Raw genomic sequence first — 19,106 nt, 5'->3', positions numbered from 1 at the left:
GAGTCTGGGTTTGGAGAGAGTCAACGGCGTGGTCAAGCAAAGCAGAGGTCCGGGCTTGGAGAGAGTCAACGGCATGGTCAGGCAAAGCAGAGTCTGGGTTTGGAGAGAATCAATGGCATGGTTAGGCAAAGCAGAGTCTGGGTTTGAAGAGAGTCAATGGCATGATCAAGCAAAGCAGAGGTCCGGGCTTTGAGAGAGTCAAAGGCATGGTCAGGCAAAGCAGAGGTCCGGGCTTGGAGAGAGTCAACGGCGTGGTCAGGCAAAGCAGAGGTTTGGGCTTGGAGAGAGTCAACGGCGAGGTCAGGCAAAGAAGAGTCAAGGTCATAGAAGGCAATCTGAGGAAGGGTTGAAGAATAGGATCGCAGGAACAAGGAAACCAGGAATAGGAGTCAGCAAGGATCAGGAACACAGGAACAAGGAGAATCCCTCAGGAGGCAATGAGTACTCGACCAGCGAGGAGACCTGTTGCAAAGGGACAGCTAGGGAGCAGAGCCCGGGCTTATATACCGGTGCTCCGCTGATGTCAAGATCCGGGACCATGGCTTGGTTCTCGCCGCGGGCCCTACTTAAGTCACAGTGATGCGCGCATGCATGCCTAGGTAGGGGCGCAGTGCCGAGTAGCAGTGTCTCTCCATGGGCCATGCAGAGAAGCCCTACGCAAAGCAACAGGAGCGGTAGCTGGACTAGGAATACCAGGGTCTGTAGCTGAGCCGGAGGCACCAGAGGTGGCCCGAGGACGGAGCTGGCAACCTACCGCCGCCAGAGACGAGGGACCAGGCACTGGAGTCACTTGAGAGAGATGAGGGGGCCGAGCCAGGGGTCTGCCGAGGACAGCCTGCGTAACAGAAAAGTTTAATAGGTTAGGGCTCTTCAGCATGGAGAAGAGAGGACTGAAATGATATGATAGAGGTGTTTAAAATCATGAGAGGTCTAGAATGGGTAGATGTGAATCGGTTATTTAGTCTTTCAGATAATAGAAAGACTAGGGGGCACTCCATGAAGTTAGCATGTGGCACATTTAAAACTAATCGGAGAAAGTTCTTCTTCACTCAACGCACAATTAAACTCTGGAATTTGTTGCCAGAGGACGTGGTTAGTTCAGTTAGTATAGCTGTGTTTAAAAAAGGATTGGATAACTTCTTGAAGGAGAAGTCCATTACCTGCTATTAATTAAGCTGACTTAGAAAATAGCCACTGCTATTACTAGCAACAATAACATGAAATAGACTTAGTTTTTGGGTACTTGCCAGGTTCTTATGGCCTGGATTGGCCACTGTTGGAGACAGGATGCTGGGCTTGATGGACCCTTGGTCTGACCCAGTATGGCATGTTCTTATGAAAGGAGAAATAATAGAGGTTTATAAAATCATGGGTGGGACTGAACAGATATTGTAAATAAGGAGTGGTTATTTACTTTTTCAGATACTACTAGGACGAAAGGACACGCCATGAATCTAATGGGTAGCAGATATAAAATAAATTGGAGAAAGTATTTTTTTTCTCAACCCACAATCAAGCTGTGGGATTTGGTGTGCTCAAGGCATCTACCGTAGCTGAATTTAAGTTCTTGGAAGAAAAGTCCATAAACAATTATAAGTCAAGTAGACTTGGGTATAGCCAACACAAATCCTAAGAAGTAGGCAACAAATTTAACTGAAATTAAACCCAGGGCCTTTTTATGTATCAGACCTGCTTTGTAGAATGCATTACCAATTAATCTCAGATTAGAAGTAGATTATACTATATTTTGAAAACAATATAAAACTTTATTGTTTGTTAAGGACTTTGCTTAGTGTTATTGTATAGCTCAGCTGAGCGCACTGTATAACCCACAGTCGGACACGGGTTGAATAGGCATTAATGAATGACCTAATGCAATAAGGGAATTAGAGCCTATTCAACGTGCGTCCAACCCAAAGTGAGTCTAATAGCACTAACCACATGCAAATGCATGTGACTGAGGCTATTAGCATTCGCTCCAGATGCAAAAAAAAAATGTGCGTCTAGGACGCACATTTAGCACTCAGCAATTAACTCCTGCCTGGAGCAGGCGTTAATTGCTGAGCGCTTCTTAAACCAGTACAGAAAAGCAGAAAAAAATGCTTTCTGTACTGCCTCCTATTTAATATCGTTGCGATATCAGCGCCCGCTTTCTGCGCATATTTATTGCATCGGCCCCCATTGTATTTCTCTTTTATTGTACATCATCTTATAGCCCAATGGGAAAGAAACAGTTTATAAATCCAAAAAGAAATAAATAAAATCCGGGGGTTCTGCCGAGTACTTCCTAGAGATCCAGATTGGTCACTGTTGGAAACAGGATGCAGGGCTCAATGGACATTTGTTCTGACCCAGAATGGCATCTCTTATGTAAGGAACCATAGATGAACTAAAATTCTGGGAAGATACAGAAAGCTTAGAAAGTAGAGACTTGGTTATAGCCTTCCCCATGTGGGAGAGGTAGATGGTGTGCTTTGAATATATAAACCCCTGCCACCATCTCAGAGCATGGATTTTTCTTAAGTTTACCTTTTAAAGAGCAGCATATCCAATGATGATCTATGTTAACTATTTTTCCCAGGTTAAGACTCTGGGTCTCTCTGAATGGGATAAGTTAGGAGACAGAGTGCCTAACTCCTGTCCATGGTTTATTGGTTAAGTGAGGAGGAAGAGTTATTTTTCCACCCTTCCTGCCTCTTATTTGGTTTCCTCTTTTTAGCGAACTTTTCCACTTTGTGTTTCTGAGTGCCCACCAGCTCAAGGACTCAGAGGTGGGGTATCTGAAGTTGGGGTATCTTCTACTCATGTCCAGAAAAGATATGAGAAGAAGAGGTGTCATCAGCTAAGAATGGACTCTCATCCATTCTCAGAGAGACGGAATTTGAAGAGTACGGTTTTAGGTCCTGGGCCACGGATGCAGGTGAGTGTCATCTAAGAAGAGCGAGAAATCCTCTGCCCTATTGGTACTTGAGAAGACTGTAGGAGAGGTATGAGAACTGGGATTTTCTTTTATGTTGAAAGTAAATTGGATTTGTATAGCACTACTTTATTGTTTTTAAAGAAACATCAAGTATTTTTATTATGAGGCTGATGAGTGGAGGAGTAGCCTGGTGGTTAGAGCAGGAGACCAGGGTTCGTGTCCTGCTGTCGCTCCTTGTGACCTTGGGCAAGTCACTTTACCCTCCATTGCCTCAGGTACAAACTTAGATTATAAGCCCTCTGGGGATAGGGAAATACCTACAGTACCTGAATGTGATCCACTTTGAAGCGCTGAAAAAAGTGCAAAAAGCGGAATATAAATAAAAATGTAAGGCAGCTAAAGATTTTGCAGAACCTAACTGGCAGTCAGTCACAGCTAAAGCCGGCCCTAGTTTGATACTTATTTATTTATTTCATTTGCATTTTACTGATTTATATTCTGCTTTTTCAGGTATTTCAAAGCGGACTACATTCCTTCTAATGCTGTCCAAGATTACCAAGGAGGAAAACATCAAATGCTTATAAATAAAAAAGGAAACAAACGAACAGGAGGCTATCACATAATACCTCTCGTCAAGGTTGGTCACCACTGTGAAGGACAATCACTCAAATCCACTGAGCTTTCAGCTGACACACAATAACCTTCGAAAAACAATGCCCAACTTACCGTGGGGCCTATCTACTACAACTGCATTAAATGAACAGGCTATATGCTGAGAAAGAGAAAGCTCCTCCTCAACGGCCCTTCCAAACAAGCGATAAGGCCAAGCCGGCAGGAGGAGAGTAACTTTTAATTATAACTGGCTCTGCTTCCAGTGATGATCTGTCACCATCTGGGGCACCTCAAACTTTCAAAGTTCAAGGCAGCACCAGACCATTGCTGAAAGTTGGGTTAGGAGGAGGTAAGCGATTCTGCTCCTGCTGGTTCAGCCTTATTATCGGTTTAGAAGGGTCATCAGGGAAGGGCTCTGAAGGGGGTGGTGTCCAAGGGAGGGTTTTGCTCCAAGAAGGAAGAACCATGAGTGAAGGAAACTAGGATAAAGGGGTTTGAGGAAGGGAGGTGCTTGAGGGCATTCTATTCAAGGGGAGAGAGCAGGTGTCTGGAGAAGGGAGTTAAAGAGGAAGGAGAACTTCTCATGGATTAACTGGTCCTTTCACTTTGAGCTCATTAGCACAGAGGACTTGAGGCTTATGTTTATGCTTAGTAACACAGTAAATGACAGCAGAGAAAAGACCAAATTGGCCCACCCAGTCTGCCCAGTTGTGATTCTTCCACCTATGGTACATTCCCATACTCAAGCCAACATTCACTCTCACCCACCATGACTTATGTCTGAACTTTCAATCGCTTTTCTACCACTGCCCTCCAAATCATTCTCATGCATGCCCAAAATGTGTTAAAGTTCCTCGTCTCTACTACCTCCATTGGTAGGCCATTTAAGGTAGGGATGCCAACCGTTCTGATTTTTTCCAGACTGTACTGATTTGTGGGTTAATGAAAAAAAAAAGAAAGGGAGGGCTAAAATGTTCAGAAATGTCCCGATTTTAGCCCTCTAACTGCAGATTAGCATCCGATCATCCCCTGCAATTATTCGATACAGTATGCGCTTTGGTAGCTACACTATATTCAACTAGGGTAGTTTTATAACAGCTCCACAGGGCTGAAATCCTCATGTACTTCAACTCTAATTTCAAAGTGGACTTGCTCAATTTAAGTCAGCAGGATCATTCGGACTTTAGCGCAGCATCGGCCCGGACATTTACACCTGCTAGGGAACAAGGGTGAATATCCACGCAAATATTTTTGCGCATACTTTCAAGAACCAAAAGTCACAGGTAACTCCCGATCCTATTCCACCTACATCTCTGGGAACTCCTCTTTGCAATATGCGTAAAAGTAAACATGGAAACCCTTCTGCGAGTACTTTTACTCCTACAACCTTTTAGAATTATTTTTAGAACGCCCATTTCCATGATTAAAACTGCATTTTACACACATAAATCCAACCCAGTATTTGTTGTATATATTTATTTTGTCATTTACCTAGACTTCAGTCCATGGTTTAATCAGAGGCCTAAAAATCTTTTACAAAATGGTAGTTTGGGCCCTTGGGGCTGGTAAAAGCAAACCTTTTTCGGAATAAAAACATTCTAGAATTAGTGGTCATGCTATGAGGTTCCAAAGGGGTAGATTCAGGAGTAACGTCAGAAAATATTTCTTCATAGAAAGGACGGTGGGTGCATGGAACAGCCTCCCATGGAAGTGATGGAGACAAAAACAATAACAAATCATAAAAGATAAGAACAGAGGATCTTTAATTGAAAAGAAGGTCAACTGGGGTCTGTCGCTGTAGCAGGTAGTAAGCTGGGCAGACTACATAGGACCATAGGTGTTATTATATTTTATGTTTCTGTGCTTTTCTAATGGTGAAGAGTCACAGATGTGAAAAACACCTCAGCGATGATATTAAACAGCGTCTCCAAGGGTTTGGAAATTTGATGGTTGAAAGTTGGCAACCCTAATTTCAGGCCTCCTTTTATATAATTCTTAACACTAAATCCAACATCCAGATCCCCTTTCAATGTCTTATTACCAATTTTTCTAATAATCCAAACATCTATCAAAACTAGTAAAGCCATTGTCCAGCACATCCAGCTTTCCCATGCACACTGAAGTGTGGGGTTTAACTAGGATCATTCCATGCAGGTTACCCCATGCCTTTTCAAAAGCTTGACGATGCCATCTTGCCAGTGCTGTTTGGGCTCTAACTACTGTTCCATGCAGGATACTCCAATGCCTTCTTGGGCATAGGCAGTTGGGATTGGAGTTGTAATTGTAGCTCCATGCAAGCTACCACAGTGCCATCTTGGAATCTGTTGCAGTCATGCAACTGTTAGGGTCAAAAGCACACTTTTAATACATAGGAAAATGTCCAACTGGAGAATAATAACCATAAAACGTTTTCCAACCACTAATTGGTTAAAAAGGGTTCTTCAAAATGATTTAATTAAATGAAGGAACCTTGCATATGGTCGAGGCCGGTTCAAGAGTATTAGGCGCTCTAGGCAAACCTTCTGCATTACACCCGCCGCCCCATCGTGCCGCCCTCCCCATCACGTCACACCCTAACGGCTCGAATCAAACTATTATCAGTATAAAATGACAGGCACATTAATGATCTGCAAACGATGACGGTAAGAGCGGCATGAGGTAGGAACTTCCCAGATTATGATAAATGAACCAAGCATAGTCTCCAAATATAGCAATTCCTACTGCATGTGCATAATGTCCTTTTTTGATAAGGAAATAAGGAGCATAAAAGTTGCAAGGGGTCTAAGACCAATCTCAGGCCATGGTGGAATAAAGCACACTAGGTTGCATACACGTTAGCGTGCGCATCTGTGCACATTTTTTTATTGAAGAATTTTACTCCCGATGTAGACAGGAGTTTTGCACACAAGAAATGTGTGCACAAATCTGAGTAAAAAAATATGCACACAGTTCAGCACTCCTGCATGCAAATTCCATGTAAAACAAGGCATTCATTATTACTCCCCAGTGCAGAGAGGTCTGTAGTCTTAACTCTTGCTTTCTCACGGGCTGATACAGAAAAACCCGTGAGAGAGCCGGCGAGCGCCCACTCTCCCAACGCGCGCCCAGGCCATCGCTTGGGTGCGCGATTCAGTAAGAAAAAATATGTAAATGAGGGCCCGCAGTAAAAGGAGGCGCTAGGGACACTAGCGCGTCCCTAGCACCTCTTTTTTGACAGAAGCAGCGGCTGTCAGCGGGTTTGACAGCCGACGCTCAATTTTACTGGCGTCAGTTCTCGAACCCGCTGACAGCCACAGGTTCAGAAAACAGATGCTGGCAAAATTGAGCATCCATCTTCCAACCCGCGGGCCAATTTTAAATTTTATTTTTTTTTTTTACTTTTGGGGCCTCCGACTGTCGCTATGATATCGCTATGATATTAAGTCGGAGGGTGTACAGAAAAGCAGTTTTTTCTGCTTTTCTGTAAACTTTCCCGGTGCCAACCAGGAAAGTGCGGCTTGATTTGCATGTTGCGGGTGCTATTAGTTTCGGAGGGGGGGGGGGGGTTGGCCGCGCGTTTTCGACGCACTATTACCCCTTACTGTATAAGGGGTAAAAATAGCTCATCGAAAACGCACGGCCAAATGCGGGCTAACAGTGCGCTCAGCCTGAGTGCACTTTACTGCATCGGCCCGTTAATGCTGGAAATGTAAATTCTGCTCAAAGGTGGCGTAAGGTTTCTGGGGTAAGTGTTAATCTATGGAATTCAAGGTGCCGGGGCAGGGGTGGCTCAAGGCAATCTGCTGCCCGAGGCAAGGGATGACATGGCACCCCTCCCCCGCCCCTCTCTTTCCCATACATGCATACACACACATCTACACTCATTCACTTCTCTCCCTCTCCCATACACTAATGCACTCTCATTGTCTCTTCTCACCTCCATTCTCATTAGCCACAGGAGCCTCCTCTTTCCTCAGGCCCACGGGACATATGCTCCACTTCCTCCTCCTCCTCCTCCTCCTCCTCCAGCAGCATTATGCTTCGGATTGACTACACGGACTTTGACTTTGCTTTGCCTGACTAAGCTACAGCCTATCTCCAGACCCAGACCTCTACTTCGCCTGACTACGATACAGCCTATCTCCAGACCTTCACTTCGTCCGACTACGCTATTGACTATCTCTGTGATCAGACCTCAGCTTTGCTTGCCATTGCCTCTGGATTGCCGCCAGCCCTGAGTCAAGCCTACCATTGGACGCCTCTTCTGTCTACTTTCTGGACATGGATTCATCAGGCTTTGACCTACCTTTGCTCGAGCGCCCTCTGTCTGCCTTCGTTCCATTGGCGCCCGAGTTTCCAGGACATTATCCAGTCCAAAGTAGAACTGTACCATCCCTCGCCTGCTGTCTCTGGGCTGAATCTTCTTTTCCTGTGACTGTACACAGAGGCCCACCTAAGTCCTGCCGGCCCCAGCACCAAAGGCTCAACCCGCGGGGAACGAGGGCTGGTATAGGTAAAGCTCCAGCGGCCTCTGCCTTTCAGCCCACTCCACCTGCCGACGGTGGGGACCCGTAGGTTCTTACCTACGGGTTGCGTCAACCCCACCTCGGCCCAAGGGTCCACCTCCAACGCAACATAAAGGTGATTTATGCGTGCTATTTATTTTTATTTGCACACATTTTTTAGGTTTATGTGATTTTTTTTTAAATGTCCGATATATCTGCCTGCTATTAGCATACTGTGTTGGGAATTAACTCTCTTTAACGAGTACTCTAAGAAAATGTGCACTGAATGCATCACATATTTTTTACACCTGCCTTACTACATCGGGCCCCCCAGAATAATTTCTGCAAGATTGCCTTAAGGGCCTGATTCTAAAAAGCATTTACATGCTGAAAACTGGGTTTCTCGTGCGTAAATGCACGTGTGCGTGAGCTTTTGAAAGCTACTACAACATATGCCACTGAATTGTCCATAGGATTTACCTGCATAAGTGCATTTCACATGGGTAAATGGCTTTTTAAAATTGCTATGATGGTATGTTACATTTGCATGTGTAACTCATTTGAAAATTACCTCCTAAAAGCACTCTTCAGAATGGGTGCAGTAGCTCACACCTCATCCAAAACGATTTTACAGAAATAATCCCAGTATGTTACCTCTATCCCTGCTTTTTCACATTACCCTACTATATAGGTCTGTTATTTTCTGAAAACAGATTCAGAAAAAAAGATTATTATGCCACCTATTGCAGAGGCACCAAATTTAAAAATTTCAAATCCACCCCCCCCCCCCAAAAATTACCTTCTTAAGTCAATGATTGCAGTATTACAAAAAAAACCAAACAAACCCTGGAGTAAAACAAATCATTTGTAAACCAACTTTAATCAGAACGTTTATGCCATACCACATAGTCTCCACATAAAGCTTTTTGCAATTCTGGAAATTTTTTTAAAAAGTGTTAGGTCCTTTCCATCATTCAATGTTGTCTAACAAACCAAAACAGATTAAAAAAAAAAAAAAAAGTTAACAGCCACCACCAGCTGCAGGATAAATAACAGGAGGTGGTTTTTAACAGAAAACTACAAGCCTATTGTACTGAGGTAGTGTGATTCCCCCAGCATACGTCAATGCCTCAAAGCAGAAGGAAAGGAAGTGCGCCCCCAAGAGCAGCAGAGATTGATAAAAGCACCAAAAGCTGGGCGAGAAAATTCAGAGACGCTGCAGCTGCAAGCTGGAAGCCTTAGCAGCACAGAGTCAGCAACTTTTCCTCCCAACTTCTGCCTGCCGCAGCATGGAGGTAAGTGGTCGTGGAAGAGCCACCGTGCACTTTTTATAAGATTCCCGAAGCCCATAGTGACTTCGGAACTCGATGCTCCGCGATCCAGGAAGGTTACAAGAAATCTTGTGCTATTAGGACTGCGAACGTTGAGAGCGAGGGACTCCAGCGCAGGAATGCACTATGTAAATAGCAGCGCACGTGCGTTTGTAAGCGAGCGAATGCGCAGCACTTTGCACGTTAAGAGTTTCACAGGAGAAAATACATGCAACAGAGAAAGTTTTTGCCGGGAGGGGATGAAATGGCGACGGAGGAGGGCAGTTAGAGTACGATCTGCCGCCCGCTGTGTCATTCACGTGGGGGTCTGAGCATTGTCACTTTCCGAATGATCCTGCCTCGAGCTTTGCATACTAATGACAACAAGAAAGAAAAGTAGTTTGGGCAAAGCGGACTTTGTTTCTGGGGAAGTCGATTTTCTAACGCCATTTACCTGGGTGAAAAAGGGCAGGCTGGAACTTGCCCGCCCTTAGCTAAAAGAAAGAAATTGGGGGAGGGGGGGGGTGTTCACGAGGAGGCATTTCCCGGGAGAGGGAAATAATGCGCACAAATGACATTTTCAAATCTCTGTTGAAAAAAAAAGCCAGTGCCAATGTACCCGCAGCCGGTGTGAAAGTGGAAATGTGTGCAGACTTTCTCTTTCGCGGAGGGGGGTGCAAAATGCTGGGTAAAAAAGCGCTGGCAGGCTTTGCAGCAATGTGGGGCACTTGGGCAAACTGCCCCGAAATGGCTTGGGAGCTGGCACAGTGGGGTGCGTGTGGGCGGTGCTCCTGCTTGTACTTCTTTTCTCATCTGTAACGTTTCCTTCGCCTCTTGTCACTTTCCTCTCCTTCCCTCCCCCTGCCCTGCCCCTCTAAGCACAACAGATGGAGACCTCAGGTCTCCTGGGATCCCAGAGAAGCTCCAGCCCCTTCGCTGCTTTGTTAACAAAATGGAACCAAGTGGTTCTCTAGGATTAAGAGACTTTAGTACCTGAAAATGTAGGGAAGAAGGGAAGGTGGATAATGATTTTAGCAAGGCCAGCCCCAATGTCATCAAAACCCACAGTTCCTTATGGGTCATCAAGGCACACTGGGGCTCCTTTGACAAAAGTTGTGAGCCAGTCTAGTGTTTGGGGGGGGGGGGGGTTCTTTCCCCTGTTATAAAGAACAGGACATTTTGGCTGGCGAATCTGGCGCAGTGTTTGCACTGGAGTGAATCTGGCGCAGTGTTTGCACTGGAGTGAATCTGGTGCAGTTTTGCACCGGAGCAAACCGGTGCAAATCTTTAGTGAATGAGCCTCACCGTCCAATCATTTTTGCCCCTTCTGTCACAGGGGCCTGGATGTCGTTTGTCTGTGTGGTTATTACTCATTTCAGGGAGGCTGTCAGTTAAAATCCCCCGAGTGGAATGCGTCTTTGTTCTTCAGATAGGATCAGTCAGTTGGAGGTAATAGACAGGGATGGGAAGGGAGCTGGAAATCTCACAGTAAGAACGGGAGTGAAACTTTTTATGAATCATCATGAAAGCAAGCAAGATAGTAATAATGTTAATCCTGCTATAAGAACATGCTGCTTCAAATATCCTTTCACACGTTCATTGCTTCCTTCCCACGAAAGTAATTCCTCTTGTGAAACCCATTCAACTTGAAGGCATAGTTTTAGTTGATGCTAAGGGTGCTCGTGTAAATGAATTTTGCTGCATTGCTCATAAGGTTATTTACCAATTTGTGTTTCCCTCTTTCTTTGAAAAAGGTAAATAAAAACCACCTCTTTTGTGCATTTTACGTGACGTTCCAGAATTGCAGATAAAACTGTGAGCAAAATATCTGGCAAAGCAGAATCTGTCACAAGTACATCGTCTAACATACTTTTCTTTGTTTCTTTCAGTTTCCTGAATTCATCATAAATGTTTCCTCAGACAACACCTCAGATGACATGGGATCTGGGGACTTTGACGACTTAACCGAGCCTTGCTACAGGCAAGAAAATACCGACTTCAATCGCATCTTTCTACCAACCATCTTTTCCATCATATGCGTGATTGGAATAATCGGCAACATGTTGGTTGTCATAGTCATGGGCAACCAGACAAAGTCAAGGACCATGACAGACAAGTACAGGTTGCATCTCTCGGTGGCCGATCTCCTGTTTGTCTTCACCCTGCCCTTCTGGTCTGTGGAGGCAGCTGTGGGCTGGCAGTTTAAGATCCCTAATGTGTTGTGCAAAGGAATCAATGGTATTTATACCATCAACCTGTACAGCAGTGTCTTGATTTTGGCATTCATCAGCCTAGATCGTTACCTGGCAATAGTCCACGCCACAAATAGCCAGGGGACAAGAAAGCTGCTAGCTGAAAAAATGATTTATGCAGGCGTGTGGCTCCCAGCTGTGCTTTTGTCACTACCTGATTTAATTTTTTCCACAGTTAGCGAAGAAGAAGGAGGCTACGTCTGCAATCACATCTATCCTTCCCAGGATCCCATAAAATGGGTAACTGGTTTCCGATTTCTTCACATTATGGTAGGATTTATCCTTCCAGGTCTCATAATCTTGACCTGCTACTGTATCATCATTTCAAAGCTGTCACGCTCCAAAGGACACCAGAAGCGCAAAGCTTTGAAGACCACAGTCATCCTTATCCTCACCTTCTTTGCCTGCTGGCTGCCTTACTATATTGGACTTGCCACGGAGATTTTAATTCTTCTGAGAGTGATCAAGCATAACTGCAGCTTGGAGGCCAACGTGCACAAGTGGATCTCCATTACAGAAGCCCTAGCTTTCTTCCACTGCTGCCTGAACCCGATTCTGTACGCCTTCCTTGGTACCAAGTTCAAGAAGTCGGCCCATAATGCTTTGACCTCAGTCAGCAGGGGGTCGAGCCTCAAGATACTGTCCAAAAAGCGAGGTGGGCTCTCATCGGTTTCTACAGAGTCTGAATCCTCCAGTTTTCACTCCAGCTAACAGCATCCCCCTGCTCCCTGCCCTCCTGTTACCACAGACAATGTTCTTTTGTGGTTATGCAGAGTTTCAGCAAAGGAGAGAGACTGATCCTTGCCTATGGGGTTGTTTCCCAGTTGGAATTTATTCCTCTGTCCATCTGCTAGTTGTCGCTATCAAACACAAGTAACTTATTTATATGAATGTGTTCATGGTTCGTGTTGTCGTTTAGTACAGTGGTTTAGGCAGGGCCCATAAACCACTGACATAAAAATGACTTAAATGTTTGTTAAGGTGTAAAATATGTTCATTTTCAGTGTAACAGATTTTATAGTTGTCAACTGAGCATTTATAATTTAGTGAATGAAAGTTAAATAGCAGGAAATATTGTTCATTATTTGTACAGAAATGGTCTTCACACAACTGTATAGTGCAACTGTATAGTGCCTTAAGTTTTCCAGCACTGTTCAAAACCTCTGCAGTGCCTAACCTGTCCAGTTTCTGCCTGTTATTTAATTCTGCTGGAAATGAGGAAATTTCTAGCCCAAACCTCTTCCACTCTACTTTTCATACAGGCAAATTTCACTCCAGGGTTTGTAAAAAAAAAAAAAAGCTGAATATGTATAATTTGTTAATAAAAACACAACTTGATTTCTCTTCTCCTGCGCTGTGTTTTTATTTTGGCCGGGACCTTAAGAGTAGACTCCCTCCTGAGCGCTTGCGGCACGTCATTTCAGCTTCCGTCAGGTGCCTTCCTTGGCCGAGGTCTCAGCTTGCCAAATCTCGCCGCGCGCAATACGATGCAGGAGAAATTCCATAAGAGATGCCTCGGTGATTGGCGGGAGGGGTTATCTATCACTTTAATCTGGCTTTCTGTGCATGTGGTATTTAGAGGGTAAGCATCTCTAATTAGTTCCATTCCTTGTACAAATGCCTTTTTCTCACTTCTCCTTACCCGCAGCTCTTTTGAGCATTGCAACTGAGTCATGTGACACCAGTGGTGACACTGAGCAGGAACAGGTAACTGTTGTTTTCTTTAATAATCTAAATACTTTGCAGAATTCATGGATATTTTAATTTGGACCGGCCGTGTAACTTTTATTGCAATTTGCTGCCTTCTTTCTTCCCTGTATAAAGGAAGGGACAATCAGCCGGCCGAGTCCCTCCATCTATGCGTCTTTCCAGTTCAGGCTCCACTCTGGCAGACCCTTCTAAGTGTCATACCAGCCAACGAGCGAGCTCCATTTACCAGTTTCTGGTTAGAGCTCTGTCATGGCAGACTTGCAGTGCTGCCGAATGTTGGCAAAGAGACCCCTCTGGCGGGTGAAGTGGCAGCGTCTGAGTTGCATTTGCCAAACAAACTTTCATCATAGAATGATACAATAAAATATTATACATTATCTTCTATTGCTCCTCTTGTGGTTCCCAACTCTGTCCCGAAAGCAAACCTAACTGGTCTGGTTTTCGGGAGATTTGTAATGAATATGCATGAGATAGATTTAATAACAATACAGATATATTTTAAAATTGGTTTTCCTTCCATTTTACAAAACAAATAAATGGTCAATCAGAAATATATTAAAAAGAAATACAATCACAAAGCAATTAAAAAAAAATAGAAACACGATGGCAGAAAAAGACCATTCGGTCTATCTAGTCTGCCCATTTAAAGAGTATTCTCACTGCTATCACGGTAAGCCCAGGTACGTTCTGATGGTTCTCATGTCTAGCAGCAGCCAGTACTCAATGACTGAGAAACTACAGATGTAAATAATCATTTCCCACCTGGCTGAGTTAAACATTCCCAGCATTATCATAAGTGCAATAAAAAAAAAGCTGTTAAACAAGGGTGGAAACCGAAACCCGTATGGCCACAAGTTATCAGGGGAATCCCAACAGCAGATCTTCAATCAGCAAATGATGATGCACACATCACGGCTCACACAGGGACCTAATTTACTAAAGGTTTTCCTCCCATTTTTAATGCATGGGGGAAAATGCTTAGTAAACAGAGCTCACAATAAGGAATATACATCTGTGAACCATATTCACAATAGAAAAAATTCCTTTAATATTTAAGTGAAATAGACCCTGTAACATCTTTTTTAAAGAGAGATAATGTGTTAAAAATATTGTGAACCTTTTCTTTTTTTTAGATCATAGAAATGTGACAGCAGATAAAGACCATATGGCCTACCTAGTATTGCCCATCCATCCAGCTTTACGATTCCCATGATACCGGTGGTATTCACTTCCAGCCCTAAATGGATCAGGTTTTTCAGGATATTCCTCATGAATATGCATGAGAAAGATTTGAAAGCCCACTGCCTCTATTGTAAACAGATGTAGCTCATGCTAATTTAGTAGGCATAACCTGAAAATCTGACCTATATGCGGCCTTCGAATACCACTTTCATATGCTTTCCAGTCCAAGGAAAGATTTAGACTTTAAAACTCGTTAACCAAAAAAAAACCTTGTTGACGATCCTAATATTAATATTGTATACAGCTGAAGAATTGCAATGCTAGACTCGTGCTTATAAAGCTCTTGACTTAGGTTCTTCAAGATTCAGGGTGGGGTTTACAATGTCGGTGGCAAACCAAGTGCCCATAAAAAAAAAGTTAGGCGATCAGTAAAAATCTGGCAGACAGGCAGTAAAATAAAATGTCATGAGCTGGCAACCCTGCAGCAGACGTTGCAAGACATTCCTGAATGTGCCCAGGGGACAGAGGTGAATATCTCCCGAGACAGCACTGAGAGCTTCTATTGCAGCATGGGAACAGTCACCACAGGGAGAATATCTCCTGTTATTGGCCCATGTTTGCAAGCGTAGGAGTTTTGCAAACTTAAAAGACTGCAGTGACAGCAGCAGTAATGGAATCTGAGTATAACTCAGAAGGTCTGAAGTTTCCCAGTACTTCCCTCTAACCACTAGGTTACACTGCTAGACAACTTTGGTATCCATAGATATAGATACAGTATATATATATATAGAAAGAGAGAGATATGCTATGCATTAATGTCTGGCTTGCTTAGTGACTTGTCCTTAACAACTTATGACTCATTTACTTCATGGAGCTTCATCTTTTTGAACATTCTTTTTCTTGAGATTTTTCCAAATAAAATTTGCGGATTGCAATCGAAACATGGAGGAGGTTTTTTTGTAAGCAGTCGCACTAGTATTGATTGAAAATCACAAACATTAGGTGCAGAGCAACACAGCAAGAAGATTGGCATCAACACCCCAAGATAAAGAGTGAGGGCTGAGGCAGGAAGAAGAATGGGCTTTTGATGTCACAATCAGGCCGATACAGTAAAAATCGCGGGAGAGCGGACGAGCACCTGCTCTCCAGGCGCACGCACAGGCCACTCTCCTGTGCGCGCGATTCAGTAAATTAATTTATTTAAATTAGGGCCCGCGGTAAAAAGAGGCGCTAGGGACACTAGCGCGTCCCTAGCGCCTCTTTTTTGACAGGAGCAGTGGCTGTCAGCAGGTTTGACAGCCGACGCTCAATTTTGCTGGCGTCGGTTCTCAAACCCACTGACAGCCACAGGTTCAGAAACCGGACACCGGCAAAATTGAGCGTCCAGTTTTCAAGCCACGGGCCGATTTCAAATTTATTTTTTTTAAACTTTTTTTTTAACTTTCGGGACCTCCGACTTAATATCGTCATGATATTAAGTCGGAGGGTGCACAGAAAAGCAGTTTTTACTGCTTTTCCGTGCACTTTCCCAGTGCCGAGAGAAACTAATGCCTACCTTTGGGTGGGCGCTAATTTCTGAAAGTAAAATGTGCGGCTGGGCTGCACATTTTACTTTCTGAATCGCGTGGGCATAACTCATAGGGCCATCGACATGCATTTGCATGTTGCGGGCGCTATTAGTTTCGGGGGGGTTGGACGCGCGTTTTCAGTGCGCTATTAACCCTTACTGAATAAGGGGTAAAGCTAGCGCGTCAAAAACACGCGTCCAAATGGAGGTTACTGTATTGGCCCGAATATAATTTATTAATGTCCAATTGTGTGTTCACCAGTAGCACTGTAATACTGACTCACAAATATAAAGTCAAGAGTCTTCAGTGTAGCTGGACAGTCCAGCTTTGGGATGTTTTCATAAAGTAATCTAATGGGTTTTTCACATTTAGGGAGGAGGGTTATTGTAATTTTATTGTGTATGTATTTGGTTGTACTCCGCCCTAGACAGGTCTGGTATCTGAGCTGGATGATATATAAAACAAATTTCAAATTAAATAAATAAAGCGTTTTACCGTGTGAATCGACTGTCTAGAAATTGCCCTCTTTGGTTAAGATTAAAAGAGTGCATGTTCGGCCACAGCACACCTACTTCTAGCAGTGTTTGGAGGAGGCGCCCCCAGAGGGGTGTCTTAAGTTGGGGGAGGAAATCAGAAGTGATGTACTAAATACAGAATGTCTGCTCCAGAAAAAAAAGAACAAAAAAAAAAAAAAATCCCCTCCACCACACACAGACCAGTCATTGTAGCTTATCTTCATTTCCCAAGAATGTACATTAAAAATGAAAGTTAGACATTGTATCTCTCTGACGTGCACAGTACAGTGGAAAACTCTTGCATGTTCGTCTGCCGTCTTTTCGTGCACACCAGCTTCAGTTGTGATTCCCCTAGGACTGCCTTCTGCTCATGCAGAGGGAAGGGGGAAAGACGATCCCGGACAGCACTTGGGTACAAATTGTAGCAAATTTACAAAGAGAGACTGCCGGCATGCCTTCCCTTTGAAAACTGCTACCAAGGGAGGTGGGGAGGCAATTTTTCTGCAGGCAGCAGGACGGGGCAAAACAAGCTGCACAATTTTTTTGCACATCGGAGCTATGCACGTTGCTTTCCTCCCTTGGCCTAAACGCATCCTCCGGGAACATCTCGCAATCTGAAAGTACCCGCAGGGTGAAAGTCCGCAGATTTTTTTAGCTGGACCGATGAGGGCAGTTTTGCATGGATAATAAATACCTTTGAAAACCGTCCTCATGAAGTATAAGGTAAGGAAGCCTCTTGGAGGGCTCCCCCTCTCCCGCATGCTGGTGCTCATCACGTCTACCAAGAAAGCCTTTCCCGATCAACTTCTTTTTCCTTGCAATATTTCCTGCTAGGCGGCAGACAGGACTGCAGCTCCCGTAGAAGTTTGGGATTAAAGTTACATGTAAAAAAAAAAAAAAGTATCCAACAAGCTGGAGAAACGTGTGTCCTCAGAGTCACCCACTTGCATGGCTGAAACTTTAGCATCTACTGCAGCAGAATCCGCAAAACCACTGAGAAAAGTAAGTTTGCAGTCAAAACAACAAGACTTTCTAGGACTGGCAAACTCAACGTGCTATAGAGAGTGTAGAGAAAAAAAAAGAATGCTATAAATTAGAGTGCCCTATAAAATATTATCTTCCAAACCCTACATAATCAGTAATATTTTCATTTGGAGTTCCATAAAGCCACAAAGTATTCTTAGCTGTGAAGAACTATAGATAAAGCCAAAGGTAGGGTGGCCTCTGTTGGACTGCACTGGGAAGGGTAAATAGTCAGACCAGCTGACTCATGTGGTGCTCATCTCTTGTCATAATCTACATTTCTGTGTAGCTCTAGGCCAGGTTCTGTAAGGTATCCTGCTAATCTCTCTAAAACTGAATTAAGAATTACGGTTTGTGGTTAAAAGTGACAATACTCTAAAACAGAAAAGCAGTATTAAAATCAATCTTAAAGTGATTCAGAATTGTTCGTCTGCACGACAGTTAAGCAGCTGGAGACTGCTCACTACAAAAAAATATTAAAATCTGCCACCAGCAGGACAAGCCCTTAATTTATTTTATTTATGTATTTGTTTATTAGCTTTTATATACCGACATTCGTGGGTACATCATGCCGGATTACAATATAACTGAATGTGAATGTGGCAAAGAAATACTGCAGGGATTTTGATTATGGGCTGGCACAAGGATTATAGCACTTTGAGCATGGTTCCTACTGAAAACCATTATCGGGCCTAGAATTCTTGCAAATTCATTCCTTCAAATCTTGGATTTGATCATCTGGAACCTAAAGTAATATAGATTAAAGGCAGTTGAGGGTATTTTAATCTACTAATTTTATTAAAATGAATATAGTTATGAAGCATTTATTTAGGAGTTCATATCTTAAGGTATTTTATTGCTCTCGTCTGCTGCAGTTGGAATTGCCCTATAAGGCTATTTTTGAAAATCATATTCTGTTATGGAGCTGGTCAGGTGGTTCCGTGGCTAGTACTATGTAATGCCATGTGGCGGGCCCAGCCTCTGCTTCCCAGGCTGACTGAAGCTAGAGATGCGATGGAGAAGGTACAGAGAAGGGCAACCAAAATGATAAAGGAGATGGAACAACTTCCCTATGAGGAAAGGCTGAAGAGGTTAGGGCTGTTCAGCTTGGAGAAGAGACGGCTGAGGGGGGATATGATAGAGGTCTTTAAGATCATGAGAGGTCTTGAACGAGTAGATGTGAATCTGTTATTTACACTCGAATAATAGAAGGACTAGGGGGCATTCCATGAAGTTAGCAAGTAGCACATTTAAGACTAATCGGACAAAATTCTTTTTCACTCAACGCACAATTAAGCTCTGGAATTTGTTGCCAGAGGATGTGGTTAGTGCAGTTAGTGTAGCTGGGTTCAAAAAAGGTTTGGATAAGTTCTTGGAGGAGAAGTTCATTAATGGCTATTAATCAAGTTTACTTAGGGAATAGCCACTGCTATTAATTGCATCAGTAGCATGGGATCTTCTTAGTGTTTGGGTAATTGCCAGGTTCTTGTGGCCTGGATTGGCCACTGTTGGAAACAGGATGCTGGGCTT

General features: G+C 43.7%; 1 protein-coding gene across 2 annotated transcripts; it reads left to right on the top strand.

Annotated features, from left to right (window-relative positions):
* Positions 1-9,109: 9,109 nt before the first annotated feature.
* On the top strand, positions 9,110-12,929 carry LOC115093539 (C-X-C chemokine receptor type 4-B-like). 2 transcript variants are annotated; one of them, XM_029605399.1, is made up of 2 exons: positions 9,110-9,311; positions 11,216-12,929. In XM_029605399.1, the coding sequence occupies exons 1-2, from the start codon at positions 9,306-9,308 to the stop codon at positions 12,287-12,289; spliced, it is 1,080 nt and encodes a 359-aa protein (XP_029461259.1). In that variant the 5' UTR covers positions 9,110-9,305; the 3' UTR covers positions 12,290-12,929. The 2 variants fall into 2 exon arrangements, with proteins under 2 accessions (XP_029461259.1, XP_029461258.1); XM_029605398.1 differs by lacking the exon at positions 9,110-9,311 and adding an exon at positions 9,993-11,080.
* The last annotated feature ends 6,177 nt before the right edge of the window (positions 12,930-19,106 follow it).

The sequence above is a fragment of the Rhinatrema bivittatum genome, chromosome 6 (assembly GCF_901001135.1).
Source record: "Rhinatrema bivittatum chromosome 6, aRhiBiv1.1, whole genome shotgun sequence".
NCBI classification, from domain to species: Eukaryota; Metazoa; Chordata; class Amphibia; order Gymnophiona; family Rhinatrematidae; genus Rhinatrema; species Rhinatrema bivittatum.
Note: the sequence above shows the minus strand (reverse complement) of the source record. Positions and strands in the feature narration are given on the sequence as shown.